Genomic DNA, 15049 nt, shown 5'->3' with positions numbered 1-15049 from the left:
TCCACGGGACCAAAAAATAACGTAACCAGGCGACCAAGGTACGACGTCGCGGCAACGTTGTCCACGGGTCTAAAAATAAGGTAACCAGCCGACCAAGGTACGACGTCGTGGCAACGTTGTCCATGGGACCAACTGGCAACATTCCCTTTATAACGTTGCTACGACGTTGCCACAACGTTGCCAGAAGGTAACGTCGTGGGTTACCAACTGAGCACTTACTGGCAACGTTGCCGCAACGTCATGTGTTAGCTGGGTAGGCATTTAGCAGACGCTCTTATCCAGAGCGACTTACAGTAAGTACAGGGACATTTCCCCGAAGCAAGTAGGGTGAAGTGCCTTGCCCAAGGACACAACGTCATTTGACACGGCCGGGAATCGAACTGGCAACCTTCAGATTACTAGCCCAACTCCCTCACCGCTCAGCCACCTGACGTCCAACTTCCCTACGCTGGTAGCAAACAATCTCATCCACACCTACATGTCTGTAGGCCCTACAAAGTTCTGCATTATGAACACATCACAAAAATGCATAATGTTGATCTGTCTTTGTAAGAAAACTTCAAAACATAATCAAACCACCTACTTCTTCTTATGATCATTATTCCATCAAGGAATTTCAATAAATAATAGCAATATTCTCTATAATGAGTTTTACACTATGGCATGTGAAATTGTTATTGTTTGATCATTCTTAAAGCCCTTTAAAAATGACTTCTGTAGACATTTCTTGTGGTTGAGTTAAAAACTTTATTTTTCGTTCTTTTCCACTATATTAATGGACTCTGAAAAAGAGGGGATGCGAGGGCTAAGGATGTGTTAAAGAGAGAAAGTAGCAATGGTCCTACATGTAATATTTACATTTTCCTCTTCATATTGCCAACAAGCAAATTCATTAACAATCATGAAAACATGATACTACAACATGTATTTACTGTAGATTTTGCCAAGAAAATAAAATCACTACATAAAGAAATGAAAATATTACATGTAGCACATTTATTAAAGCAATGAAAGTCCCATTTCATCACATCCTATGTGTTGCAACTTCTCCTGGGGAGCGTTCTACCAATACTTAAAATGGAATGAGCAAAATTCAGTCTTTCTTGATAAAAATGTTTTTAAATAAAAAGCTTTCTCCCCATCCAATTGGATTTGGATTGTTCACCTTCACTGACCTCACTGACCTCCTTTTTATCCAAAAGAACTGGGTGTAAATGAGGGTAAAAAAAATAAATAAGGTTGGCGTAGTGACGAAATGTTGTTGAGAAGTTGTAAAAGTGCCACATATCCAACCAAATACTTTCTACGCAGTCAACAAAGACTTATGCAAAGAGGATGTATGTGCTGGACACTGCCCCCTTCTTCACCATCGCCAGTTTCCTAAGTTGGTATCTGGGGGGGAGCTGAGTGTGGGGTCAGTTTCCAGGGGGGTGGAAGGACAGCTGCTGGCTGGGGTGTGCCTGCACCTGTACAGCTGTCAGGACAAGAGGCAGAACAAATGGGTTCTCATTCTGACAAGGAGACTGTCCACATGGAGATGCATGTCTTAGTGGTTCTGTGTGTTTGGGAGTGCTTACCCTGGGGGTGTCCTATGTAGTAGTGTTGGGGGGCCCCTGGCTGTGGAGGCGGGCCATGCTGAGGGGTTGAGCCAGGGCCTTGCTGAGTGGGTGGGGCCGCATAATGCAGCATCACAGGGGGTGGACCATGTCCAGCAGAGTGATGGGTGGACATGCCTGCAGCCACATGAGCCTGATCAGGAGAGAGATCATAGGAAGATTACACAGAGGCTTCACACAATGTTTCAAACAAAGTACAGGCTGGTGTTTTCTTTTTAAAGGCTGAAAAGGTGGTTCTGGAGGAAAGATGACTGCAGTAGAACAGAGCCCTGCTGGCCCAGATCTGCTGCTGGGCTGTGGTTGACATACCTGGGTGAGCTGGGCTAGAGAGGAGTAAGCATGCTGCATGGACTGGTGGCTGGGAAGGCTGAAGCCCTGCATGGGGAAGGAGGCCTGCGGTGAGCTGTGGCCAGGGGGCATGTTAGGGGGGGTGGGCGCAGACAGCGGCACCGCGTGGTACATAGACTGGGACTGAGGACCCCCTTGGTTCGACTGGAGGGCAAAATTCTGGGTTAGACATTGAAATAAAAAACATGTTAACAGAATACAAATAACATGTACAAACTGAAAACAAGCCCTTCTACCAGTAGCGGGAGACCATCTACATCAGGTAGATAGAGAGGTTTCCATGTACCTGTCCATGACCGGGGCTAGGGGCAGCGTGCTGGGGGGGGGGCTGGCTGCCCGTGGGGGTGCTGGAGGGCTGAGGATGATGCAACTGGCCAGAGTGGTGGGAGAACGACTGAGGAGCTGAGAGAGGGAGAGAGGGGGGGGGGGAGAAAGAGAGAATGTTATGGATTTATCCTATACTAGAGATGGAAATAGTTGAAACCAAGGTAACTGAAATGTCTCTTTTTCAATGGGCAGTTGTAGCTGGAGATGGCCTACCCCCTTCACCAAGTCTACACTCCTCTCCTCCTCTCTCTCTTCCGGTTTTTCACATCAGTTTGAAACAATGAAGTGTTTTGGAAATGTGCAAGCATGAGTCATTTCTCAATGAGTTTAGTCCACAAATGCTCAAATAAGTGTTTTTGAGAAGATCCCAAGTTGGAGAGCCATGCTTACCATACATGCCCTGCTGTGGCCCTTGGGGGCCTTCGGCCTGGCCTGCGTACTGGGGCCCTGGGGGGCCCAGAGCCTGGGGGGGGCCCCCGGACGCCAGTATCCGAGTTCCGCCCTGCAGCATTGAGTACATGGGCTAGTGTGGAGGGATGGGACAGAGAAGACAGACTCATTTGATGATGATAGTCCAAAGATATGGTTAGCCTAGCATCAAAATAATAATTGGATATTTTAATAGTGTTCTCTAATAATATTTAGTGCCCTACCGGTCCGTGGTAATGGGGCATGGCCTGGATGACTTGGCCATACTGCAGGTAAGACTGAGGGTATGGAGAGGCCACTAGAGGAGGGCCTGCTGCCGAGGCTGCAGCCTGGATCATGGAGGGGGCTGGGGAGCCGTGGTGATCAGGCCGGGGGCCCACCACGGAGCCTGGGGAAAAGAGGGAGAGATGACCTTACACACACCATGTAAAGTGTTAGTGTCCATTTTTGCTCATCAGAACTGGGTCAATTGCAGATGATTCATTACATACATTACAAAAGAGACACATTTGATTTCCTTTTCCAGTTGTGAAGTGTATATATGAGTGTGTATAGCACATCTTGTACAGTGGGAACCAAACGTCCTTAGACAATACTACTATGGTATTTTTGTGCATGAGGTTTGTTGTGAAATCCAGAAGCAAAAACTAGTAGGAAATTTCTACATGCATTCCACCGAAGTGTGTGCCTTTACCTTTTGCTCTGGGATATTTCCCCTGGCTGATGTACTGATAGATCTGGGGAGCCTGAAAAGAAGGAATACTACAGGTTAAAAACAAGCGTTTTGATTAGGGATTAGCCTGGCTCTGCCCTCCTACGTGCTTCCGCTCAATTTTGATTTTGCTTCTGTACTAGGTGTGTTTGATTTTGAGCACAGGTAAAACAGTTGAGGCGAAAGTTTCATTTTGCAAGAGGATTCAGAGGTTTTGTAAATAGTGCTTGAAGATGAGGTTTTGTGTTTACAGTTTTGAGAAAATGGGTGACTGTTTCAAGAAATGTGTTTTAGCAATCGTGAAAAACTGTATTAGTTAGAGCTAGCAAGATAGCCAACTGAAGCTGAGTTGAATCACGAGTTTGGTTGCTAAACTGTAACGTTACCCCACAGAAGTCGATCCCGTTTGCTTCGGCAACAGAAGTGGAAACAACTAACGTAATCATTTCAAATGATATCTTTTCAATCTGTTAAAAACAGTATTGTGTAGACACAATAGATTTATTTGTACGTTTCCACCTTCGATGTTTCAGTGAGTGCTGTTGGCCGTGTTGTGTCTTTGCTTCACTCATAAACCAACCAATTTCACCGCGGACCGTTTTGAAAAACTGGGACAATTTTTAAGCAGGATTTGCTATGAAGCTGTTGCTGAAAAGAGGTGCTGTTCCGACCTTATTATGTTCATCCCAACCGCAAGCTGTAGTATGATGTTGTCGCTAACACAGCTATTAGCAATGCTAACGTATCCTGCCTGCATCGGTACAATGTGTGATGATTTAGTTTATTGGCAATGGGGCTAACGTTATTTAATGTTCCCGACTGTGTTTCATTCAAATAAATAACCTGTGTTGTCATGTAAATCTACAATTCAAAATGCATGTTTGTCCAGATCTATTTTTCAGCAAGATAGCTAGAGCTAACTGAAGCGAGTTGAATCACGATAGTTTGTTTGCTAAGCTGTAGTGCTAACATTACCCACCTAGTCGATCCTGTTTGCTTCCACAGTGATCTTCTACGCTAGAGCTACGGTAAAGACAAACATCAGCCCGTCGAGTCAATGTTAGCAACACTAGCTCAGGGGTCGGCAACCCAAAATGTTGAAAGAGCCGTATTGGACCAAAAAAAACAACAACAAAATCTGTCTGGAGCCGCAAAAAATTTAAAGCCTTATAATGAAGGCAACACATGCTGTAAGTGTCTATAGACCAATTATTTGTTTGTAAACATTCGGGATGCGCGCGCAATGTGGCTGCAGAAAACCGGGAAAGGATAGCCTTTATAATGGCTAGAGAAGTACACGGATTATACAAATAGTTTGATTTAAAAAGACCTAAAAGGTCGAGAAGGACAGCCTTTAAGAGAAAAGTCGATTCCCCATTGATCTGTCACATAAGAATTTTGATTTGGGTTACGGAAGTCTTGAAATTTGAGTGAGAATGTCGCTCGGCAGACCGCATATTATGCGGCAGCTATGTCTTCACATCAAAGTTCATAATTTTACAGTTTTACAGTCAATTATACACCTTAAAAGTCAAACAGGGCAGCTTTAAAGAGATATGGGAAATATGCTTTTAGCCAGCTGGTCTGATTATTTTTGTGATTTGTGTAAAACTGGCAATCTGAGTGAGACTGCGTCCCCGTTACACTGTTTTGACGTCGTTAGCCTCAGTCAAGACTCGGGTCGCTCACTGGCAGTGTGCACAATGTTGTATTTCACTCCATTCTCCACTATAAACGTCAGGGAGGACTGCCATTAGTAGATACAAGCCTGCTGAAGATAGCCAGCATCTCGGATTTCCTTAACCAAGCCTGTTTCATTCATCATTTGCCTGAGAAAGCGACCTTCGTTAGCCAGGCTAGTTTTGCCCGTTCAGTCCATTCTACTTTTACCGACCCCTGGACTATCTAGTATAGATAGTCCACATATTTAAATTTTAGGTATATGTTTATTGTATGCACCTTCCTGCCAAAGCAAATTCCTTGTCTGTGCAAACTTTCATGGCGAATAAATCCCATTCTGATTCTGATACAGTAAAAACGTCAGGGAGGACTGCCTTTTGTAGATACGAGCCTGCTGAAGATAGCCAACATCTCGGATTTCTTTAACCGAGCATGTTTCATTCGTCATTTGCCTGAGAAAGTGACCTCCGTTAGCCAGGCTAGTTTTGCCCTATCACTTGGTCAGGCTATTTATAGGTATCGGCGGTCAAGTGACTTTTGTGCATGGACAAATGAAACGTAAATGTACTTGTCCAAAGGACAAGTGCCTCAAAAAGTTAATGTCAAGCTCTGAAATCCAGTGGCCAGAGATATATGATGACCTGATCCAAGTGTATACCTGGGAGAAGTCCGTCCTTTGCAGCCGACATGCGCAGTTGAGCATGCTTGACAGTGGTGTGACGTAGGGTGATAATTGGTCTATATTAGCTATATTACTATCAAAATGATAAGTAGGCTACAAATGCATAATGAGCATTCATGCAATCGCACTTTTTCTCTCACTCCCAACTGGGTACTCGGCTGCAAATGTAGCATGCCTTCCCTGGAAATGTCTTTCCACGTTACTCTTTTTGTTATTTGACAACAAAGCAAACATGCAGGCAATCCTTCCGCATTGGCAATGAAAGCAAATGATTCGGTCCAAACACGGTTGAATCCTCTGTTCTCCTCAGCTATCTTTCTCTTTTTCCCTTTGGGATCCATGGCCCATGACACACCCGCCGGTTTGTTTGCTACAGCCACCTGTCTGGCACTACGCCGAGCTGAAAGAAACGTGTGTCGTAGGCTATGACGTAAATCTTCGTTGACAGAAATGTTGAAATAAAATATTTATTATACACATTTTGCTGTAAAAATGTGTATAATAAATATTTTTTCAACATTTCTGTTTTAATAATTAAAACAAAACATATGTTCACACCATCTTTTTCCATTTTCATATTTTTGAAAAAGCTCCAGGGAGCCACTAGGGCGGCGCTAAAGAGCCGCATGCGGCTCTAGAGCCGCGGGTTGCCGACCCCTGCTCTAGCTCATCTGCTTTTTATTAATGCTGATTTGCAAGGAATGGAAGAACAGCTAGATAGCGAAAACACCTGGACTGTAGGCATGTAAACTAGTTTAGATTGCTAACGCAAGAGCATAGGTAGCATGTGTGATGATTTAGTTTATTGACAATGGGACTAACGCGTTATTTCATGTTCCTGACTGTTTTATTCGAATAAATAACTCGTATACATGTAAATCTACAATTCACGGTGCATGTTTGTCCAGCTCTTTGTCAGGTTATTTTTTATGTACATGGGAGTCAGGTGGCTGAGCGGTGAGGGAGTCGGGCTAGTAATCCGAAGGTTGCCAGTTCGATTCCCGGTCATGCCAACTGACGTTGTGTCCTTGGGCAAGACACTTCACCCTACTTGCCTCGGGGGAATGTCCCCGTACTTACTGTAAGTCGCTCTGGATAAGAGCGTCTGCTAAATGACTAAATGTAAATGTACAGTAGCTCTAGCAAACTGAAGCTGAGTTGAATCACGATATAGTTTGGTTGCTAAGCTGTAACGTTCTACCCACCTAAGTCGATCCAGTTTGAAGTGGAAAAAACTAACGTAATCACTTCAAATGATATCTAGTCAATCTGTTGAAAACAGTGTTGTGTAGACACAATAGATTTATTTGTACGTTCAAGTCTCCACCGTTGTTTCACAGAGTGCTGTTGGCCGTGTTGCGTCTTTGCTCCAAAGCTTCACTCGTTGTAAACCAACCAATCAGAGCGTAGCTCATCTATATATTCATATATATTCATGAGCATACCATAAAAGTAGAAAACATAGCGTTTTTTCCCGGGAAGATTTCAGAGGATGTATCAGGGGGCATAGAACAGCACCCGGGCCATTTTCAGGTTTTCTCCTTTTATGGTATGCTCATGAATATATAGATGAGCTGCTCACTGATTGGTTGGTTTACAACGAGTGAAGCTGCGGAGCAAAGATGCAACACGGCCAACAGCACTGACTAAAACAAGAAGGTGGAGACTTGAAATAAAAATGTACAAATAAATCTATTGCGTCTACACAACACTGTTTTCAATAGATATCATTTGAAATGATTAAGTTAGTTGTTTCCACTTCTGTTGTCAAAGCAAACAGGATCGACTTAGGTGGGTAACGTTAGCACTACAGCTTAGCAAACAAACTATCGTGATTCAACTCAGCTTCAGTTAGCTCTAGCTATCTTGCTGAAAAATAGATCTGGACAAACATGCATCTTGAATTGTAGATTTACATGACAACACAGGTTATTTATTTGAATGAAACACATTCAGGAACATGAAATAACGTTAGTCCCATTGCCAATAAACTAAATCATCACACATTCTACCGATGCTAGATACAGGCAGGATATGTTAGCATTGCTAATAACTGTTAACGACAACATAATAATAGTACTACAGCTTGCGGTTGTGATGTACATAAGGTCGGAAAAGCACCTCTTTTCAGCAACAGCTTCATAGCAAATCCTGCTTTAAATTGTCCCAGTTTTTCAAAACTGTCCTTGGTGAATTTTTCGAGCAAATGTGTAATTGAGGGTCGAACTGCACAGAGATCTTCTCATAGACAAACATCACAGCCCGTCGAGTGTTTGGTTCCTTAGGAAGACTCTGAAAAGTGTCAACATTTCCTGTACAGCCTGGAACACTGCATTTACCACTGTAGTCCATTTTCAATATGCTAGAAAAACCTTCTTCTGTAATTCTGTGGAAGTACACAGAGCAGCGCGCAGCAAATGTTGGGGCGTGACCAAGGTACAGACTAGAGCCAAAAAAGATGGAGCCAACAAACTGACGTCAGTTCGGTGGCTTTTTCAAAATGTACCGTTTTACAGCTACATTTTTTTATTGTGAGATTTGTATAGGAAAGAGGTGTCAATGGAATTTGAGGTTCACTGTATGTCCATTTTACCCACTGAACTGTCGTTATTCAACTGTGACAATGTAAATTTGGTTCTTCATTCAATGACCCCTTTAATGGCTACGCACTGGCTGAGGTAGTTACTACAGTAGGGACAGTAAGGCGTAGGCTTTCCCTTCTCTACGATATTACTTAGCGCAACACTGCTTTGCATCTTGGCCTCTGAGCTGTTTTTGGCCCCATGGAGAAAGGTGGTGGCCATTTTCTTCTGCGGTCCCTCTTTCTTAGTCTTAAGCTCAACTTCAACACCCACATCTTGGCACCAGGAGCCGAGTGCACCCGCTGGGTGTACGCCTGGGTGTAACGCTACGTCCGACGTAGAACTGAAAGTTACGACTAACTTAAAGACTGGTGCACCAGTTAGACTTAAGCCCTTTATGTGCTGCACCTGGGTGTACATTTTACGCCTAGTGGGGAACAGGCGTAAGTTGGAAAATCGGACTAATATCCATGGTAATTATAATGTACAACAGTTTGATCGCCTGTTGTACATTTATGGACAGGACCATTCAAGGTCATCGAGAGAACCTTGCACGCCCTAAGGGTGCTGGGGAAAGGAAGTACGTGGTACCACTGGAGCATGTGTTGTGCTGCTCCAGAATCCAGTCGTACGTTGCAGGAGTTGGTGGAGAAGGGCCAGTGAACCTTTTGCTACATTACATTTAGTCATTTAGCAGACGCTCTTATCCAGAGCGACTTACAGTAAGTACAGGGACATTCCCCCCGAGGCAAGTAGGGTGAAGTGCCTTGCCCAAGGACACAACGTCAGTTGGCATGACCGGGAATCGAACTGGCAACCTTCGGATTACTAGCCCGATTCCCTCACCGCTCAGCCACCTGACTCCCCCTTTTTGCTATTGCTACGAATGTGAGAGTCCGGAAAAGAGGGTTACTAGTGCAAGAGTGATACTGCTTGACCACACTAGAATTGTACTGGACTAAGAAGGTTTCAGCTATTTTACTTAAGAGTGTGCTATATCAATATCAACATGATTGTTGCTGTATCCTGTGTATCAGGTCCCTGTGAAACCGAATCATTGTCTCGGCTGCGGAGAACCCAAAGACGGGGTTCCAAATGCTGTTGCTGGGGCTGGCTGACCAGGACGAGGAGACGGTGGTTGGTCCGGGCTATGTTGATTGATCTCTGGTGTTTTCAGAGATCAAAAGAGGGATTAAAGAATATATTGTGCTTATTAAAGTTATGCATTGTGCTTATTAAAGTTATGAACTTAGAAGTGTGCTCAGGCTTAAACATTGGGTCTCACACTGGGTGTGGGAAGCAGGCTGTTCTTTGTGTTTCTATCTCTTCATTTTCAGAAACAACCTTGAAACTGGGTGGAGATGGCACCCGAGCAGGTGGGACGCGTAGGCAAGAACAACTCCCTGATGCACGAGAGAACAAGTAAGTAAGTAAGTAAGACTTTATTTATATAGCACATTTCATACAGGAATTGTAGCTCAAGGTGCTTTACATAAAATCAATAAAAACAATAATACAAGTGATAAATAATTCAAACAATAATAAAAATCCCAATAAGATCTCTGTTCAAGAGAGAAAACAACTTTAAAAGTAGGAAACCCTTTTGAGATAAAATTACTTACATGCTTCGGTAAAAAGGTAGGTTTTAAGCTGTCTTTTAAAAATGTCTAGAGTGTTAGCTTCCCTAATATTTATGGGTAATTTGTTCCATAGTTTTGGGGCGTAATTGACAAAGGCCGAATCACCAATCTTCTTTTGACTGCTTCTGGTGACCTCTAATAGGCCTGCATTTGATGATCGCAGTGTTCTAGCTGGTGTGTAGTTTATAAAGGAGTTAGCAATGTAGCTAGGTCCTTGTCCGTGTAGAGCTTTGTATGTGAGGAAAAGGACCTTAAAGTCAATTCTGAAGGTAACAGGGAGCCAGTGTAAAGTAGCTAGGACAGGACTAATGTGTTCTCTCCTTTTAGTTTTGGTTAATAATCTAGCTGCAGAATTTTGAATGAGCTGTAGTCTTTCAGTGGTTTTCTTGGGAAGACCAGTGAAAAGTGCGTTACAGTAGTCCAGCCGACTGGATATAAAAGCATGAATTAACTTCTCTGCATCATTTTGGTTTATGAATGGTCGTACCTTTGCTATATTCCTCAGGTGAAAGAAAGCTGTTTGTCACTTTATTAATGTGAGAGTTGAAATTCAAATCTGAGTCCAGGATTACGCCGAGACTCGTCACCTCTGGTTTAAGACAGGGGGTTAAGCCTCCAAGATTCTTAATAAGCATCTCTCTTTTGGATTTGGGGCCACATAGTAGGACTTCGGTTTTGTCTTCATTTAATTTAAGAAAGTTATCATTCATCCATTTGTTTATTGCCAACAGGCAGTTTTGTAATGGAATTGATGGCCGTTGCATCGTTGGGTTCAGTGGATATATATAGTTGTGTGTCATCCGCATAGCTATGGAAATCTATGTTATGTTCTCTGATTATGTCGCCGAGTGGTAACATATAAAGAGAAAAAAGTAATGGACCTAAGCAGCTTCCTTGAGCAACCCCGTAGCAGTTCTCATGTTTCTTGGACCTATGGTCACCTAAACTAACATAAAACTTCCTTCCTGTGATATATGATTTCAGCCAGTTCAATACACTATCCGTGAACCCAATAAGCTTTTCCAGTCTATTGATTAGGATGTCGTGATCAATTGTATCAAATGCTGCACTGAGATCTAACAGGATAAGGATAGAGACTTTATTTGCATCAGAGTTTAGTCTGAGGTCGCTAATTATTTTGGTGAGAGCAGTTTCAGTACTGTGATATTTCCTGACACCTGACTGCGAGACTTCCAGGATGTTATTTTCTTCAAGAAAAGAATTTAATTGGACTAAAACTATCTTTTCCAGTACTTTACTAATAAATGGGAGGTTTGATATTGGTCTGTAATTTGCAAGTAGACTGTTATCCAATTTGGGTTTCTTTAATAGGGGCTTTACAACAGCTGTTTTGAAGGCATCTGGGAAGACGCCAGTTCTAAGGGATGTGTTTATAATCTCTAGCACCGGACCTGAGACACTATCAAACACTCGCTTAAAGAATGTTGTGGGTATAGGATCAATATCTGAGGTTGTGGAGTTAGATTCGCTGACAATTTTGGAAAGTTCACTAAGTGTGATACAGGTAAATGTGCTCATGGTTATGTTGCAGAATCTACTGATGTCAGTTTCGACCCCACTATTAATAATACTCGCTCTAATCAAAGTTATTTTGTTCTTGAAGAACAAAGCAAGCTCTTCACATTTAACTGCTGAGGATGGAGGTGGGGCAGGGACAGTGTTTAGCAGCTGGTCAATGGTGGAGAAAAGAACTCTGGAATTTCTGGCATTTTCTGTAATAATGTTGGAGAAATATTCTCTCCTTGCTAGACGGATGGTTTTGTTAAAGGTGGTTAGTGTATCTTTGTAGATATTGTAGTGGATAGTGTTCTTTGTTTTCCTCCATTTTCTCTCTGCTGCACGGCATTTTCTTTTCGTTTCACTAACATTTTTATTTCTCAGCCATGGGGAGGTTCTGCTTGTGCACTTCTTTTTGGTTTTCAGTGGTGTAACAGAGTCTAACACAGATAATAGTGCATCATTGAGGTTCTCTACCATTTCATTCAGAGAGCAATCATGGTAAGTCGGCTCATAGAGCAAATTGTTCAGAAAATGTCATCATAGCTGTGTCGTCTAAATATCTTCTATGGACTAAGAATTCTTTTTTGGTTTTTGTTAGGATAATTTCCACATTGAAAAGTATATAATGATGGTCTGAGAGGGGTAGATCAGTTATTGAAATATTATTGATATTTAGTCCAGTTGTTATCACTAGATCTAGTGTGTTTCCGTGCCGGTGTGTTGGGTCTGTTATGTGTTGAGTTAGATTGAAACTGTCAAGGAGATTTAAGAGCTCAATAGTTCTTGGGTCTGCTTTTTTATTTACTTGGATATTTAAGTCTCCGTTTAAAACTACTTTGTCATATCTAGTGACACATAGTGATAATAGTTCAGAGAATTCTTGTATGAATATTGGCTAGTGCTTGGGTGGCCGATATATAATAACAAAAAGTATTGATTCGGTTTTGAGCTCTATAGCAAGATATTCATATGATGTGAATTCACCTAGCTCAGTGATTTTGAACAACAGTTTAGAGGAGAAAATAGCTGCGACTCCTCCACCTTTTTTTGATGTCCTTGAAACTTGGTGAAAGCTGTAATCAGGCGGACACGCTTCTATCAAAGTTGCTGTTGCCGTGTCATTGTTTAGCCAGGTTTCTGTTAGACAGATGCAGTCTAAGTTGTTTTCTTTGACCAGATCATTAACTAGGAATGTTTTGTTATTTAGTGATCTAACATTTAGAAGGGCCAGTTTCATCTGTGGGGTATTAACAGATAAAACAGGGGTAGATAAATCTGTTGGAAGAATATGGATAGTTCTGTGACTTCTAACACTAGTTTCAGGTTTGTAACCATGCATTTTACCATGCCATTTTCTGTTTGTGATGATGACCGGTATGTCCAATGAAATAGCATGGTGGCTGTCCTAGCGTAGCTTTGCTTTGGGAAAGTCTCTGTCACTGAGCTGTTCCATCATAAGGGAATTCATCCGGGGGGTGCAGATCTGTGCAGGGCCCATGTCCTTGCAGGAGGCTGTTTGAATGTTCTGTTCCATGGGAGGTTGTTTGGGATGCGTCAGTCAGCTTAGACACAACAGGGATAGGGAGAAAAGCTTGATTTGTGGTCAGGAGCACGTGATTGATGTTTGCTGTTAGTAGTCGAGATCCTCTACGGTTTGGGTGGAGTCCGTCAGCTTGAAAACGGTCTGCACAGTTCCAGAACACATTGAAGTTATCGATAAATCTCAGTTTGTGTGTCAGACAGACAGATGCCAACCATGTGTTGAAGGATAGTAGTCGACTGAAGGCTTCTTTTCCTCTGCGAAAGCATGCAATCGGTCCACTGATGAATACATCTTGATATCTGTTAAGTGTGTTCAGTAGCTGGGTGAAATGTTTTTTAAGTATCTCAGTGCCAGTTTTCTTGTGTAGGATATCAAACGAGCCAGTGTGGATGATAATCTTAGGGTTGTTTGGTTTATTGTTGAGGATTGTTTGTACCTCTGAGGACAGTTCCTCGACAGATGTGTTGCTAAGACAAATATTTTCTGTCTTTGCCAGTTTAACATGTGCTGTCATGGCATCTCCAATCAAGATAGTGGCCATATGTGGTGTTGTGTTTGCATTTCGAACGTTTGCCTTATCAGTAGCTGCGGGGCCAGTTCTTATCTTATTTGGGTTAGCAATGATAGGACCTTGTGCTACACCAAGGTAAGACACTGCGTTAGTGTTAGCAGTAGATTCTATAGTGCTAGCAGTGTTAGCTCCTCTAAGTGTTGATGGGCTGTGGGTAGTCTTAGCATACCTTGGATCTTGATAATCCTGTGATATTGTTGTCTGATTAGGCTTGATAGGGGGTCGAACAGCGCCCCGAGTGGTCCGAGAGGGGCTTGGAGTGAAATGGGGGACTCCCGGTCGCAGCAGACGATGATGTGTTGGATTTGCATGTGTGTAGTAGCTACCATCATGGTGTGTCGGCGATCTGGGCCCTTCATGTTTGTTAGCTGCGTGGCTAGCACTCCTGTGCCTCTTCGCCTTGGATTCCACACACAAGGGAGAGAAAGTTCCCAGTGGTTCAAAACTGTTTCCGAGTGTGACAGGAGGAGAGGTGATGCGGGAAGAGTTTCTGCCTCGCTTTTTTTGCTGTTTATCCTTGGTGACAGTCCCATCTCCGATGAAGGTAGAAGCGGCGCTAGGCCTCTTTGGTTTAGCGCCGAGAGCAGGCCATGACTCATCCGGTCCAACGGCCGGTGGAGAGAAAGCTGGTTCCAAGGGTGGCTCATTGGCAGGTAGCTTAGCCTCCGGGCTAGGTAGCATGGAATCTATGAAGTCTTCGGTCTCTGATATCTAAGAGGGTTCTGACTCTTAGCTCCAGTTCGACTATCCTCTGAGTAAGTTGTTTGCAGTCATTACAAGCCATAGTTCTACAGGGAACAAGCTTTAGTTGGCTTGCCTGTGGTCAGTCTTGGAGGGCAGCCAAAAATACTTCTGTTCTCCTTGGGCTTCAGTCCTCACAGGTTGTTCCTTTTTGTAGTATTTGATTGAGTAATATCTTCAAAAACTATCCAAATGATTGAAACTTCAGAGCATTTCTCCGTGAATAACTAGACAATACGATAGAAGCCAAGCAGGGAAAGCAAGCAGGGAAGGTCAGGGGGAGGAGAGGGAAAGAAAATGCGACTGCCTTCGTTGAGAGCGTAGTAGTTAGACAAGCTCAACCCTTTTTTGATACTTGTGTTTTCAATTGCATTGTATATGATATGCTGGGGCAGGGAAAGATAGCCAGTTGGACTTTGTGAACCAGCCCAAACTCTGTTGAGGGTAGGGAAACGTAGACAACCCCAGAGCTCTGTACTTGTTGATTTCCAACTGCTGCATTAAAGCTGATATTATGGGACATCTGCGACTCCAGACCACTCTTTCTAGAACACAGATTTGTGTCATTGAATACTATCATTACATATTGGAATAGACACATAGATATATGAATCCTTCATTCTCCCTCTGGTCCCAAAGTCTGGAGCATGCCTACCA

At 43.0% G+C, this 15049-nt stretch overlaps 1 protein-coding gene across 9 annotated transcripts in view; it reads right to left on the bottom strand.

Annotated features, from left to right (window-relative positions):
• Nucleotides 1-733: 733 nt before the first annotated feature.
• Nucleotides 734-15049, bottom strand: part of atxn2l (ataxin 2-like) — a 34307-nt gene continuing 19991 nt past the window's right edge. For 5 of the 9 annotated variants that reach the window (XM_067233774.1, XM_067233775.1, XM_067233778.1 and 2 more), the window contains 7 exons: nt 3415-3466; nt 2945-3132; nt 2682-2814; nt 2251-2366; nt 1926-2123; nt 1578-1749; nt 734-1474 (listed from right to left, as the gene is read on the bottom strand). In XM_067233774.1, the coding sequence (XP_067089875.1) occupies nt 1416-1474; nt 1578-1749; nt 1926-2123; nt 2251-2366; nt 2682-2814; nt 2945-3132; nt 3415-3466 (918 nt within the window). In that variant the 3' untranslated portion in view covers nt 734-1415. The remainder of the gene's footprint in view (nt 1475-1577; nt 1750-1925; nt 2124-2250; nt 2367-2681; nt 2815-2944; nt 3133-3414; nt 3467-15049) is intronic. The other 4 variants (XM_067233779.1, XM_067233780.1, XM_067233777.1 and 1 more) reach the window with 3 other exon arrangements.

This window comes from Osmerus mordax, chromosome 3 (assembly GCF_038355195.1).
Source record: "Osmerus mordax isolate fOsmMor3 chromosome 3, fOsmMor3.pri, whole genome shotgun sequence".
NCBI classification, from domain to species: domain Eukaryota; kingdom Metazoa; phylum Chordata; class Actinopteri; order Osmeriformes; family Osmeridae; genus Osmerus; species Osmerus mordax.
Note: the sequence above shows the minus strand (reverse complement) of the source record. Positions and strands in the feature narration are given on the sequence as shown.